Source organism: Fukomys damarensis, unplaced genomic scaffold (assembly GCF_012274545.1).
Source record: "Fukomys damarensis isolate Sample0158 unplaced genomic scaffold, DMR_v1.0_HiC HiC_scaffold_32, whole genome shotgun sequence".
NCBI lineage: Eukaryota > Metazoa > Chordata > Mammalia > Rodentia > Bathyergidae > Fukomys > Fukomys damarensis.
In genome coordinates, this window is record NW_022900944.1 from 47,420,891 (window position 1) to 47,435,889 (window position 14,999).

The window sequence follows — 14,999 nt, forward strand, 5'->3', positions numbered from 1 at the left end:
CCCTCCTGGGCAGCCGCATGGCCCCTGGCAGTGGATCCGGCTCACAGCTCAGGGGTGGGAAGGACGCGGGGAGAAGCCACTCCAGGCTTCTCTTTCCTCCGTCCACCCCATTCTCAGGCAGCCCCACAATGCCGTGTGATGCCGCCGTGATGGTGGCTTGGCGGTGGTCACGAGGCCCTCACCACAGAATGAAGGAGGAGAAGCTTCCCCGCAGCCTGAGGCTCTGTGACCTCTCACCACCCTCCGCCTCTTGGCAGGGATCTGGGTGTGGTGAGGAGACCTGTGCAGCAAAGCAGGGTAACCTGGGTCCCAGCTACCTTAAGGGGTGACCGGGAGGGACACTGATGACACAGCAGGGAGGAGCAGGAAGGGCACCACTGGCTCACCGAGGGGCAGCAAGCCCAGGACTGTGAGTCTTAGGTAAGCGCGGCCAGGCCCCAGCCAGGCACCTGGAACAGCACACACTGGGCCCTCTGAATAGCACTGCGGCCTGGGCACAGGCATGGAGAAGGCTGGGCAGAGCTCCAAGACCCAGCCAGGGTGACTGCCCACCCAAACATGGCCTGAAAAGCAGACCTACAGTCTCAAAATGCAACAGTCCCCATTCCCAGACTCAAATCAAAGTTACAGCCAAGCAACGATTTCTTCCTTGGTTTTTTGTTGTTGTTCTTGTTTGCTTGGTTTTGGTTTTTTGGTGTTGTTTGGGGGGGGGGCTTCTGTTTGTTTGTATTTGGTTTTTTGATGATAAGGTCTCACTGTGTAGTTCAGGGTGATATGGAACTCACTCTGTAGCCCAGGCTGGCCTCAAACTCATGGCAACCCTCCTGCCTCAGCCTCCCAAGTGCTGGGATTACAGACGTGCACCACTGCGCCTGGCTTAAGCCAGTCTCTGTTCAGAAGGAAACAAGGATGTAATTAGTGATGCAGACAATGACAGGCTTGGGTCTGAGGCTGGGTAAAAGGAGCAAGGTTGAAAAGGAACCATGCTCTCCAAGCCCCTCTCCATGGCCTTCTGGGGGAGACAGAACCACGCAATGGGAGGTACCTGGTAGTTGCCAGGTGCAACAAGGCAGATGGGGTGTCTGGGTGGGGGAAGGGGTGCTCCCGAGTGGCGTGGCAGCAGCTCTGCATCCCAGCGTGACGGACACTGCACATGCACGTGTGTGAGCAGGCGCACCATGACCGGCAAGAAGTCAGGGGTACTGTGTGTCAGCGAGAAGACAGACGGACGACTAGGCAGGCAGCAGTGGAAGCACACGGAAGACAGGCGTCCTCACACCGAGCCTCACATCCTGTGCAGCTCACCCCGGCCAGCGGCGGGAGGCAGAAACCCTTGTGTGTGCTGCGAGCTGTGACCACAGTGCTGCTCAGACAGCCGGTCCTGAACCTCAGGGCGAGGGAGCGGAAAGGCACGGGGAGGAAACCCAGCAAATGCCAGCACAGTTCTACCCGCACTGGGCACTTGAGCCTGACCAGAGGCTCGTGCTCACTGTCTCCAGACTGGGTGTCTGGCCAGGGAGCTGCTAGCTATCCCGGGGTGGTTTTGGAGCCTCCAGCCCGCAACGGACATTTGCTGCACAGGGCGGGCGGGTAGGTGAAATCTCAGCACACCCCTCCTCATGCCATCCTCCGGAGACCACGCAGAATAGCCACACTCACTACAAGGCAGTTTGCACTCCTGGCACCTGACCCCAGAGGCAGCAGCTCCCATGACTGACAGCCCAGAACCAGCCCTGTGTGTTTCCTAGCAACCTCTACGGCCGATGGTGGTGATGGTGATGGTGGTGGTGATGGTGATGATGGTGATGATGGTGATGGTGGTGATGATGGTGGTGGTGATGGTGGTGATGATGGTGATGGTGGTGATGATGGTGGTGATGATGGTGGTGGTGATGGTGGTGATGATGGTGATGGTGGTGATGGTGATGGTGGTGATGATGGTGATGGTGGTGGTGATGGTGGTGGTGATGGTGGTGATGATGGTGATGGTGGTGATGATGGTGGTGATGATGGTGATGGTGGTGATGGTGATGGTGATGATGGTGGTGGTGGTGGTGATGGTGATGATGGTGATGGTGATGGTGGTGATGGTGGTGGTGGTGGTGATGGTGATGATGGTGATGATGGTGATGGTGGTGATGATGGTGGTGGTGATGGTGATGGTGGTGGTGATGGTGATGGTGGTGATGGTGACGGCAGTGGTAATGGTGGTGATGATGGTGATGGTGGTGATGGTGATGGTGATGATGGTGATGGTGGTGGTGGTGATGGTGATGGTGATGATGATGGTGATGATGGTGATGGTGGTGGTGATGATGGTGATGGTGGTGATGATGGTGATGGTGATGGTGGTGATGATGGTGATGGTGGTGATGATGGTGGTGATGATGGTGATGGTGGTGATGGTGATGGTGATGATGGTGATGGTGATGGTGATGATGGTGATGGTGGTGGTGGTGATGGTGATGGTGATGATGATGGTGATGGTGGTGGTGGTGATGGTGGTGATGGTGATGATGGTGATGGTGATGGTGGTGATGGTGATGGTGGTGGTGGTGATGGTGGTGATGGTGATGGTGGTGATGATGGTAACAGTGACAGTGACGGTGGTGATGGTGATGATGATGGTGATGGTGGTGATGGTGGTGATGGTGATGGTGATGGTGATGGTGGTGGTGGTGATGGTGATGGTGATGGTGATGGTGATGGTGATGATGATGATGATGGTGGTGATGGTGGTGGTGATGGTGGTGATGATGCTAACAGTGACGGTGACGGTGGTGATGGTGATGATGATGGTGATGGTGGTGATGGTGGTGATGGTGATGGTGATGGTGGTGGTGATGGTGGTGGTGGTGATGGTAGTGGTTGCTGAGTGTGGCGGTGGTGGTGGTGATGATGATGGTGATGGTGGTGATGGTGGTGATGGTGATGGTGATGGTGGTGGTGATGGTGGTGGTGGTGATGGTGATGGTGATGGTGATGGTGGTGATGGTGATGATGGTGATGATGGTGATGATGGTGATGGTAATGGTGATGGTGATGGTGATGGCAGTGGTGATGGAGGTGATGATAGAGATCATAATGGTAGCACAGGGTAATTTTAAACATTTATTCAGGAAAATATTTAAAACTTTCTACAATTTCCGGCATAAAGAAGCCCTGAGTGAATACCAGCTTGACAACTGCCGCAGTTATTCTGATAAGACCCTGGATTGAAATCTGGCCCCTTAAGCCATCTTAAGTAGGCTGTAAACATCTCTCAGCTCTATCTGCTCAGACACCCTTCGAGGTTGCAGATAACCAAGCCCCATCTCAGTGGCCCTGTGCCGACCAGGGGAAGGAAACACTTTTCTTTGCTAAATGACTAACCTGGTTCACATGGGCCTGCGGTTCCCACAGCATCCCCAGCTCTTGGTCTCTCCGTTCCCAGCCCGGAGTGACAAGGGGCTTCTGAGATCTTCACCCCCAAACCCTCCACTTAGCCCAGAAAGAGTGTTCCAGCAAAGCATCCCATCAAGGTCCCCCACACAGCCTCATGGGCTGCTACTAGGGCTCACCATGAAGCCTGGGCCTCTCGACCACCCTGAACCAGGTGGGCCACTGAGGCAGGGAGCAGGAGTCCCTGAAGTGGACTCGGGTGCATTAGGTGCAGAGTGCACAGAACCAACAGGTAACCACTGCCCACCCATGCACAGGGCAGCGCAGGCCTGGCAGGCCTGCCTCTCGGGGAACACTGAGCCAGCAAGGGTGTAGTGAGAGCCTGCAGCACACCACGCTCACGAGCCAGCTTTCTGCGCCAACCCAGGCAGGGGGAGAAGGTGGGTTCTAACCCGGCCCCGGGAGAGCAGCTGAGGTTCCCACAGCCGCGGATGAGGAAACAGCCCCTTTCCATGGTCCTCCCGTTACAGGAAAGGGTTAAGACTGAGGGGAAGAACCACCCGGTTTGGCAGCCCGGCGTGGGGGAGCCCACCCACGACTGTGGCTTCCTGCCGGGGAGCAGGAGACGCTGGGTGGCCAGCAAGGTATGCTGGGCGGGCCTGGTTACTCAGAGAGGCCAGAGCCAGCGGGCGCTGGGGTCACGGCACGTCCCCCGGGAGCCATGGGCTAGTTCATTCTTCCCAGCTGATATCATGAGGCCGCTTTCTTCTGGCGGAGGAAGAAAACGATATCCTCCAGGAATGCTCGGCCCAGAGGCCGGTTCTGGGATCAGGCAGGTCACGGAGCTGTGGGACTGGAAGGGGCTGGGCATGCATGTGTGCAGAAGACATCTGGGGGGTCCAGCAGGAGAGATGGAGGGTCAGTGCCCATGGGGCTGAGGTGCACCTACCCGACCCCAGCCTTCGGGACAGGAAAACGTGGGGATGTGCGTCCTACTCCACGCCCGACAGAGCCAGACGCGGCACCTCACGCACCTCAGCTCATTTAATCCCAGCCTCACCCTTGAGACAAGACAGGCCGAATCAGAAATGACTGGCAGCGGTCTGCAGCTGAGAAAGTCCTCTCTGCCCTCAGTGACACAGGCTCGGGCCAGAGCCTCAGTTCTCTGAGTGGAGCTGGGATCCAACGGTCAGGAAGGAAGAGGAGCGTGGGACGAGGACGGAGGAAGGGAGCCGAGAGGAGCCAGCGCCCAGACCCGTCAGACCCCAAGAGCACATTGCAAAGCTGCTCACTCCCTCCCGCTGAAAGGAAAAAGTCCGCAAAGCCTAAAAGGCGACGGAGATCCAGGCACTGAGACCCAGCAGCCCCACAGCAGCTGTCCCTCGTTCCTGTCCCAGTGGATGGCTTTTCCACAGCCAGTTCCATCTCTCGGCAAAAGTGAGCCAGACTGGACGTGTGTCTGGAACGCAGAGCCCACTCTGCCCACACGCACGCTGCCCCGCGGGGCCGAGCTGGATCCCGGCCCTGCGGACAGGCTGGCTACTCAAGTCGCAGGCTCCTCCCCGTCCTACCTGGCTTCCATGAGGCCCCCAGGCTGTGCCTCCACAGGTCTGCATGGACCGTGGGGGCCCTGAGGCCCGGCCTCTGCTCCACAGGTGATGGCATGGCCACGGTCGGCCCCACATGGGGCTCAGACAGGAGTGGCTGAGCCTCTAGGGACTGCGTGGAAGGTCAGCGTGGTGCCGTGAGCAGGCAAGGGCTCCTGAGAGGTGAGGTGCGTCCCTTGGACCGGGACTCTGCTACCCAATTCCAGCTGGAGGAGCCACCGTACCACCCCAGGGACCCCGAGGCCTTGCGCCCACCCCTCAGCAGGGCAGCAGCTGCCCAGAGGCCTCCCGCTCGTGGGAAGTGGGATGTGTCAAGTGTTCCCAGCACACACACAAGGGCACACGCATGCACACGTGCATCGGGTCCAGCTGACTTTCCTGTCTCAGCCAGGCAGGGTGGGCAGGAAGGTGACACCCACGGCCACAGGGTACCGTGACCAGGCACAGGGAGCACATGGCTGGGGACGCTGGGCAGAACCCAGGGGCTGATCAGAACCATCTGTGTGGCCGGCAAGAAGTGGCCAGCAAGCCAGGGGCAATGCCTGCACTGTCCTGCAGAGCAGACGCCAGCCTCACTCAGGGTTTACAGCTTTTTCTTGGCCTGTGTAGTGTGAGAGGCTGATTAAAACGGGCCGGTGGGGCAGTGAGCAGCCCCTCGGGACGCCATACGGCACACAAGGGTGGATACCGCACTCTGACGTCCTGGGCCTCAGCTGGCTGGGACGCCACAAGCCTGGCTGAGGCCAAGAGCAGAGTGGAGCAACTCAGGCACCTTCCAGACTCTGGCAGATTAATAAGACCTCTCAGAAACGGATGGAAAGAGCCTGAGCCCTCCAAGCCCCTGGTGCTGCAGCAGTGTCACGGGCAGAACCGATGAGCGGGCATTGGGTTTCACGGGCCAGTCGCTGTGTGGTCCGCTCTGAGCGCCAAGACTTTCCAACCATACATTCAGCAGCGGTTACTCAAGTTTGGGTAAGAAAACACTTACCCAATTTCCCAGCAGCCTGCGGAGTGAGGGGCCTGTAACCGACGCAGGCTCCGAGTGCGGTTCCCGGCAGCACCCGTCTGCAGGGCCATGGGCAGCGGCCTCGCCTGGCCTCGCGCCCTTTCTCAGAGATGGGCAAGCTCCCCGGAGCATTACAGAGAATTTCACACCGGTGGTTCCCTGCCAGAGAGGTCGAGGCTCCCGGGAGGAAGCTGGAATGTGGACTAGAAAATGAAAATACACTGTTAACGAGGAGTCAGAGAAGACTGGAAATGCCAGAGCTGGAAGGGGCTTTGGAGAGGAGAGAAGTCAGGTCTCCAGGCCTCGGTGGCCCTGTCCACAAAGTGAGGGGGTGGGGCAGCCAAGGCCACCCAAGGTGTCAGCAGCTCAGCCAGGCTCAGACCCCTGACCCCAGCCAGGCCCTCTCCACAGGATGGGCACCTGTCCACCCAGAGTGAAGCCCAGGTGGGCCACTCCAAGGGAAGCAGAGTCCCAGGAAGGCTGCCTGCTCCTCCACCAGAGGGCGCAGCAGAGACTAGGGCACAGCTTCAGCTGCACCAAGAACCACTGAGCCCTGAGCACCCCTGACCAATGCTCTGTCTCTCAAGAAGGAGGGAACAGATGTGAGCTGTGTGTGCCTGTGCGTGTGTGTGTAACATTTACTGGGCCCCCAGCCCACCTCTACTTCACACACCAGTAAGCCACAGGGACACAGAGAGGACCCAGGGGCATCCCCAAAGGTGGTGTGCTGAGCAGGACAGGTACGCCACGGTCCCTCACAGCCGTGTGTCTTCCAGGATGGGCATGATCTCAAAGCCCAATGGTGAGCAGGTGACACAGAGATCCATGAGCTTGGCTGTGGCTGGTTGGCTGGGGGATGGCCCGGCTGGTGAATTATTGGTGGTTTGTTGTTGGTTGGGAGGGTTGTTCTCTGGTTGGTTGGTTGGTTGGTTGATTGACTCATTATTTGTTGGTTGTTCTTAGGTGGCAGTGGCTGGCTATTCGCTAGTCGGTTGCTTAGGTGATTAGTTGGCTGAAAGCAAAATTCAGATTTAACCCATCATGGAGCCTAAATGGAGCATGGATCTGGGGCCTGAGAGCACAGATCCCACTCCCAGTGCCATTTCCACCCCCTGTGACCATAAGGAAATTCCTTCACAGGGACATCTCCAAACCACGAGTTCTGCAACTATGAAACAGAGTTACGGGCAGCTGCTTTGCAGTCATATATATATATTGACTAGGCCCTCCACGGCACCTGGCGACGCCAGATGTCCTCACCATTATTATTCAACATGCAGTGATGGCTTTGATTCTGTCAGTGCACGACATCTTCCCCACAATCCGCGAGGCAGTGGCACTCCACGATTCTACACGCCATCGCCACAGAATCCTAGCAGTCCCCATGAGAAAGAAATGTGGGTCATCACACCCATTGTGTAGTGAGAGCCACCCCACGACTTACAAAGCACACAGAACCCTTGCAGGACTTTCAGGCCCATGCAGCTCAAAGCCCCCTCCCCTGGCCTAGTGGGATTAGCGGTCAGCACCAGCACAGCAGCCACAGGAGGTTTCCAAAGGACGCAGACCCAAACATGGAAGCATTCCAAACACTGCAGTCTGCATGCTCTGTGCACTGATGCCCAACACGTTGTGCGGCCCCCGAGCTCAGTCACATGCCTCATGTACAGATGAGGAACTGGAGGCTCAGGGAACAGGAGCCTCAGAACAAGTCACACAGCTCAAAGGTACAAGTCTTCTGCCTTTGCGGTCCGGGGCGTATATGCGAGGTCTTGAAGCACAAACATGTACTGAGCAGGACTCTCGGGTCCCGAATCACCTCTGAAGCTGACAACTGACAGTTTCATCCGAGGCCAGTGCATTTGTCAATGCGCTTTACAAGAAAATCCTTGAACACAAATGGACTAAACTTACTTTTTAAAATCTCCCATGAAAATTTCAAAGAGCCATAAATGAAAAATAAACTTCTGGATGTTAAATCAAGCATGTGAATCTGAAAAGTAGTAAACCAACCCAGATGCCAGCTCAGAAATCAGGCACAGCTCCCAAACGTGTGGCAGAGGACCAGGTCTGAGCCCCTCTCTCCAAGGGACACAGCCTCTGTGTCCCAGTCACACCTGGCTCCAAGTTCTTTCCTGCACCAAAACTGCTCCATTAATGCATCATGTCACTGTTAACCATATGGCCACTCCTGGTGCGTTGGCCTAGAAGATTAGACCCAGCAAAGGAGACAATTAGTGAAGTAGAGGATAGAGCCAATGGATCACACAGAATACAACACAGAAATACAGAAGTGGAAAACATGAAGGACAGCTAAGAAACATGGACGATAAAATGAGAAGCTCTAAGAAAATTAAAAAGATTCCTAAACGATCAAATAGAAAATGAGAGACAAGTACTTTTACATGAAATAATGCCTAAAATGTTTCCAAAATCAAACAAAGTACTGTTCAGGGCAGATGGATGGATGCTGGATGCTGGATGGCTATGTGGTGGATGGATGATGGATAAACATATAGTAAATGGGTGGACAGATGGATGGTGAACGGACAATGGACAGTGGATGGAGAATGAATTAAGATTCTATCGACTTGAACAGTAAGATATCCGTGAAGACTCCCCCTGCTTAAAAGTAAACGGCAAATGCCCAGTTCCCTTGCTGCCAGAGAACAGAAATAAATCTAATAACCCTGGAAATCATTCAGAACAACAAAAAAGGAACTAAACGACTACTGCAAATATAGGAATTCCACTACAAACTGACAAAAATTAAATCCATATCTCATTTCATAGACAAACATAAACTCCAGACACAATAGCTAAATATAAGACTGTTAAATCACTGGAAGAACGTAAAGGATAATAGCCTATGAGCTTTTATATGGATTTCTTAAACAAGAAGTAGATGTAAATCATAAAGGAAAAGTTAATCGATTTGGGGATGCTGAGAAGATACAAGACTGAGTCCCTTTGAGTGATACATCAAGGGTGGACTTTCAGTGATAAGCAGACCATCACTATCCTCACCACGACCATCGTCATCACCATCACCGCCACCACTGCCATCACCGCCATCACCACCATCACCACCACCATCATTTATGAAAATAACAGCATCGGCCACACACATTAATCTCACTCATTTTACTTGCCTTCACTCATTTAGTTCTGAAAACCCTCAGACCCATTAAGCAGAAGGTAGAGTCATTGCTCCCATTTCACAGATGCAAAGCTGGGGCTCAGAGAGGTTATGAAACCTGCCCCCATCCTGCAGCACAACCCCAAGGCTGGCCCCGCCCACACCTCAACCTGCCTCATCAGGTCCTGGCCTCTGTCTGTCACGCTGCGTTCCCACCTAATGTCTTAGAACAGCTGTTTGAAATCCACCGTTGCTACCCCTGCACCCTGGTGTGCTCTGCACAGTTCACGAGGGTCTGTTGTGACTTCCTAGGTCCTGGGGTTTGAGACCCCTGAGACAGGAGTTTCATTTCACATGGTTCATTTCATCCCAGATGGATGGGAAACACCAGGGCAAAAGCTTTTCTGAGGGGCCTGTCATACGCACATGAATATGGGCGCTGAGCCCGCTGGAAAGGGAAAGCTGTTCTGGGGAGCACTGGGGGAGCCCTCCCCTGCCTGCAGTTAGTGCAGAAAACTGTTTTTGCAGGTGGAAAATGACTACATTTCAACCAGGATCGATGCCAGAGGTTTTGCCAGAGCTCACAAGTGCCCACATGGTCCAGAGCCCTGGTTTGGCCACCTTCCTACTCATAACCTAGAAATTTCTACAGGGCTTTGATATTAAAAAATATAAAATACAAGATAAATTCAGCTTAAACCCAAATGAACAGATGTGTTCCCATTTTAATGCCACAAGGGTGTTTTATGGCCTGCATTGTGTTATCCTTTACACATCTATTTTTAAATACTGCAAACTTAACAATCATGATAGAAAACATAAAATTCTTTATGAAATTCCATCTCCAAAATTACAGCAAAATCGAGGCAGCAAAACATGCAGCCGATGCTGTCTTCAGCAGTGGAGAAGCCGCACTGCGCCTCCTGAGAACAGGGTGCCTGGCCGCGTCGCAGTCCCTCTCCAGCTGCCCCAGCCAAAGCTGAGCAGTGACAGACGCCACCGGGCAGCAGTCAAGTGTGGAAGCACAGAATCCACTGCTGCGATGGGACTGCGTCCGGTCCGTTCTCAGAGCTTCGCGTGCATCTGATCCCTTAACTCTCAGCCCTGTCGCTGTGGACCCCGAGGCATAGAGACCCACAGCACAGCCGGCAGGTGAGCCCGGGCAGCAGGCTCAGAGCCCTCCTCTTTCCACACTTTGCTGCCTCGTGCTTGGAGCTCACAGAGTGGTGGCCTGGCTTCCCTGTGGAATATGATTCCGTCCCTTCTGCTAAAGCAGTGACGACTCTTGGGACATGTGCTCTGCCACTGGCCCAGGCTCAGCTCTGACGGGCACTAGAGAAGTGCTGCTTCCTCCCTCTGTCAGGAAGTGGTCACGGCGGACCTGTCATGGGAAGGCGCCACTCTGGCCTTGCCTGCCACACTGAAGAATCCATGTGGGGAGGGAGTCCTGCCTGTCGCACAGTGCATACCACACCATGGTCCACAGATGCCGTAGGGATGGCAGCCCTGACCGCCGGCGACGGCCAAGGAAGAGGCTGGGGTATGGTGGCAGTGGCAGCCACCCAGTCATGGTCAGGACACCTCGCGGCGATGAGAAGCCACTGTGCCCAGAGTCAGCACCACCCCAGCCAGCTCGTGCAGCTTCTCTTCCTGTGCCGCCCTGCGAAGTTCCCATCCTCTGTCGTGCCGGTTATCACAGTGCCATCGGGGGTGACACCACGTCCCTGTCAGTCGATGCTGAAATGGCCCAGCGTGGGCTCTGGGCCTTGCCGCCTTCGTACCAGTGAAGTCTCAGGCCTGGACTGAAGAGCCTCGCCCAGGCCGCATGCTGAATGGAGCGGAGTGGAGGAAACCATTTGGTAAAGTTCAAAGCTCAAGCTTACAGCAAGGAGTCAAGTCACAGCTCTGTAGCCACCTTCCCTGGACAAAGGCCACTTCTGCTTCCCCTTGGAGAGATAACAGAGCACAGAACAGTTGCACATGAGGTCGGTGTTCCCAGAGCCGCGCGGCCACTCCCTGGCAAAAGTGAAGTTGAACCCGATGGGCCTTGGCCCAGCGCCCCGGCCCTGCACTGCCCCGTGCTTTCTCTCACAGGAGCCCCGGGTGGCAGTCGCCGCCTGGTCCTTCGGTCTGGAGCTAAGAGGCAGTGATGGCCACTTCTGTCACTTCACCTGCACGTGAAGCCAGGCCACCATTCTGTGAGCTCCAAGCACGAGGCAGCAAAGCGTGGAAAGAGGAGGGCTCTGAGCCTGCTGGCCCGGGCTCACCCGCCCTGTGTTGGGTCGGAAGTGCACCTGCATCTGAGGACCCTGGGACAGGCACTGCACAAATCAGCGGTCTCCAGTGTTCCCCGGAGCACCTCGGACCCATAGTAGAGGCTAATGTGGTCCCAGCAGCACCCTCACCCGCCCACCCTGTCTTGCCCACTTTCCTGGGACAGTGGCCCTGTCCTAGAGCCTGGGAGGGGACAGTCCACCCAAGAACACCAGTTCTAATGCGGCTCTGCAATGGGATGCAAGCCGGTGACCGGGGCGGAGAGAGGAGAGACGGATGTCACCGGCAGCATCCTTCCCCTGCAGACCTGAGGCTCCAGCCACCTGTGGGTGACGCACGAATGAAGCGTCATTATTTTACAGTAAATTAGATTAGATGCCTTCAAGCCGGTTTTACCTTCAATAATAAATTAAAGCCAAATCATACCTGAGGGACCAGAAGCGCCGTCACCTTGGGCATAATGATGGGATGATGAGAAAAGGTGCAGGGTACCCTGGGGACACGGTCCCGGGCAGGAAGGGGACGGAGCCAGGCTGCCGTCCGGCACGCACAGGGTGGAGGGGCTGGTGAGGCTCCAGGCTCCTCCAGTTCCGCTCTTGTGTGTGGAGGGATGCAACGCTGCGTGGCGCCTCTGCTCCGTGGGTGTGGGGGTGCTACCGGGGACCACAGGGACGTCTAAAATCCCTGCTCAGATTGTAAGAGATGGGGCACTGGTGGGGTCCGGCGATAGCAAAAGGTTTCTACTCCACGAGAAGCACAGAGCTGGGCTAAGCTGAGGCTGAGGTCAACCAGCAGTGTTGCCACATAAAGGCCCCGAGAGTCATGCCTGCCCGCCTAACACAGGTTACTCTCTTCATAATCTGCAGAAGAGGAGGCCTTGGTGACACCTCCAGGGGTCAGCCATTCCCCACAGGGAAGCTTCTCTGGACAGGTTTAATTCCTGCGAACTTTCCGAGGAAGATCTAAATTCCACCCTTCTCAGCTCTGGGCCTGGGACCCAAATGGAATAAGCAGTCTCCGTTTGTTGGGCCTCTGACTTTTCCAAACAGGACACAAAGATGAGCAGCCTCCTTCACATCCATGCAGAAGGACAGACTTCCCATCTGCCTGGAGGGTGCTCTTGGGCCGCAGCCACGGGAATCACAGCGCACATTCGGACTTCCTGATGCTCTGAAGAAGGGCTTCACCCCAGGAGGGAGTGCCAGGCCCCCTCTGCAAAGGCCAGGGCCCGGCCCCAGCCCATGGCCCCAGCCCCAGGATCTGCAGCCCCTCGTGGCCTGCTCCTGCTCGTGGGGCTGTCACAGCTTGGAAGGCCCACGTCTGCTGCTCCGGCCACAGCCATTTATGTTCCCTGCCGCCGAGGCCTGCGCTGCCAGCCCCACACCGAGAGCAGGCTATGGCGGTGTCTGTTTGTTGAAACGGGGCTGAGAGAAAGGGCCTCACCGGCAAGACTCCCTGGAATGTGCCCAGCGCTGTGCCGACAACGGCTCTGTCAGCAAGCTCAGGAAATGGCTCCCGGGGAACACATCTCAGAGGGAACGGGGGTGGGGGACACTGAGCCTGGACACAGGTCCCTTCTGTGCAGATGCCGTCCCGTCCTCTCTTGGTTTGCAGAGTGAGGCCCTAATTACTGTGACCAAGAAGAAAATCAAGTAGGAAATGTGGATTTTCATATTTGATGCCCAGAGCTCTTTCCAGAAGCGAGGCTGAGCTGCACTACAGTTCTGGGGCCTGCTAGTGTAGCCTCTCTTCCTCCCAGGGCCTGAACCCGTCTTGAAACAATAATCAGAGCACACGCACAATGGAGAAGGAAGTTCCCTGAGGGCTTCCCGTGCAGAGAGCCCTTCTGGCGACACTGACAGTGTTGGCCTCCCGTGAGTCCAGGCACCTCCAGACCAGAATGCACCTCGACCGGTCTCAGAAGCCCTGCCATGCCAGGTGTTACCCCCTTAGCTGCTGGAGTCCGAGGACAAGAGCGGGACATGTGGTGTCTGGATGCAAAAGAAAGGAGCTTGGCAGGAGTCATCTGCAAACAAAAGTGGCCAACCTTCAATATTTTAACCGCGGTCGGGGTACCCTGTACCTGAATGTCAGCACCTGCACAGCACCCACACAAGATAAACAAGACACCTCACCTGCTGGAGAGCAGGAGCCACTGCCTGGGGAGTTGGAGCCTGGGCCAGACCTGTGGCTGCTTGGCCAACAGAATGCAGAGGATGTGATGTTGGGGCTGGGTCTGCTGCATGGAAGCAGGCCACCCTGGGGGACAGACCAGCTACGGGGTATGTCACTGCAGAGGGAGATGCCAGGGAAGACGGGCCAGGGCTCACCAACACAGGGCCACTGCAGGAGAGACCTCAGCCAGCCAGCCACTCCCTGCCGCCCAGGGAATCGTGAGATGCAACAGAGGTTGCTTTGCTATGCCTTGGGGTTGGGTGGCTGTGCCACAGATGGCCAGAGCTGCCCTGACCATATCCCTGGCTCACGATGACTGGTGAAGTGGGCGTGTCCCCCACGCACAGACCTCAGCGCACTCCAGAACCCTGTACGCAGCACAGTACTGGGGGCCTGCCCGGCCAGTCCACGGAGCCTGAGAGTGGATCCAGAGCACCAGGCCCCCGCTCTCAGACCCGGCCCTCCTGGTCCCCACACATCTGCCCGAGGCCTTGTCATCCTTCCCACTCTACCGAGAGCACTGCAGGCCACACACCGCAGGTGTCCCAGGCCTCACTCCAGTGACCCACAATGTGCTGGTGCAACCCTGGCCAGCGGCCCTCCTGCCTCTGTACTTCCTCCCAGATGAGGAGGAAGAGGTCAGCTAACATCGAGGGGCCTTTCCTAATGGCGCTACTGGAACTGTTGGAAACACTCACTTTTTTCCTGCTGGAAAGAACTTCATTCTCGTGACCTTGGTTTTGAAATCTCCTCACCTACGTTAGTTAATTATTCAAAACCAATTGTCTTGGTCAAGCTGAATTCCTCCCCCCAGGCCAGTGTCTCCTCCCAGTATCACCTCAGGGTGACAGGGCCCAGGCAGAAATGAGGAGGAAACAAAGGCCACCTTTCCTGTCCCCTTCAAGGCTCTGTTCAGCCACCTCCTCTGCCAGGAGGCCCCTGGGGAGCTCTCCCTCCTCCTCCACTCTGGAACCTTTCACCTAACCCTGAGCTCCTGCCCCTGACATAATCTGACCAGGCCAGCCGCTGTCCCATGGCCCGAGGTGCTCAGAAGTGACACAAACATTCTAGTGTGTGCTTTGGCGACATAGTGCAAGAATCCTGAAATTCACCAAAGGTCATACTTGCTAACTCCTGCTGCAGGACTGTCCTCCAAGGCCACCAGTGCACACAGATAAAGCTTTCAACATACTGCTGTTCAGCAAGCAAGACCTGGAGCAGCACAAACTGGAAACACTGATCACAAGGACAAGGATGGGCCTGCGAAGGCTGCAGCTGCTGCTCACCTTCCGGTTTTGCAGACTCCTTGGAGAGGAAGGTATCACTCAGAGTATCAGGACAATATCGTCAGTATTTAAGGCTGGCTCCCTTTCATTAGGGAAACAATGCTGCGGGGGGGGGGGGGGGGGGGGGGGGG

General features: G+C 56.0%; 1 protein-coding gene and 1 long non-coding RNA gene across 2 annotated transcripts in view; both read right to left on the reverse strand.

Moving 5' to 3' along the window:
* LOC104864579 overlaps positions 1 to 14,999 on the reverse strand; it is a 131,451-nt gene that overhangs the window by 55,660 nt on the left and 60,792 nt on the right. The window contains exon 4 of the mRNA XM_019207947.2: positions 5,977 to 6,197. Coding sequence (XP_019063492.1) covers positions 5,977 to 6,197 — 221 coding nt within the window. The remainder of the gene's footprint in view (positions 1 to 5,976; positions 6,198 to 14,999) is intronic.
* Positions 9,888 to 14,999, reverse strand: part of LOC104864521 — a 7,255-nt gene continuing 2,143 nt past the window's right edge. Inside the window, exons 2-3 of the long non-coding RNA XR_004514949.1 lie at positions 11,834 to 13,433; positions 9,888 to 11,079 (exon numbers count right to left, since the gene is read on the reverse strand). This is a non-coding gene — a long non-coding RNA (uncharacterized LOC104864521). The remainder of the gene's footprint in view (positions 11,080 to 11,833; positions 13,434 to 14,999) is intronic.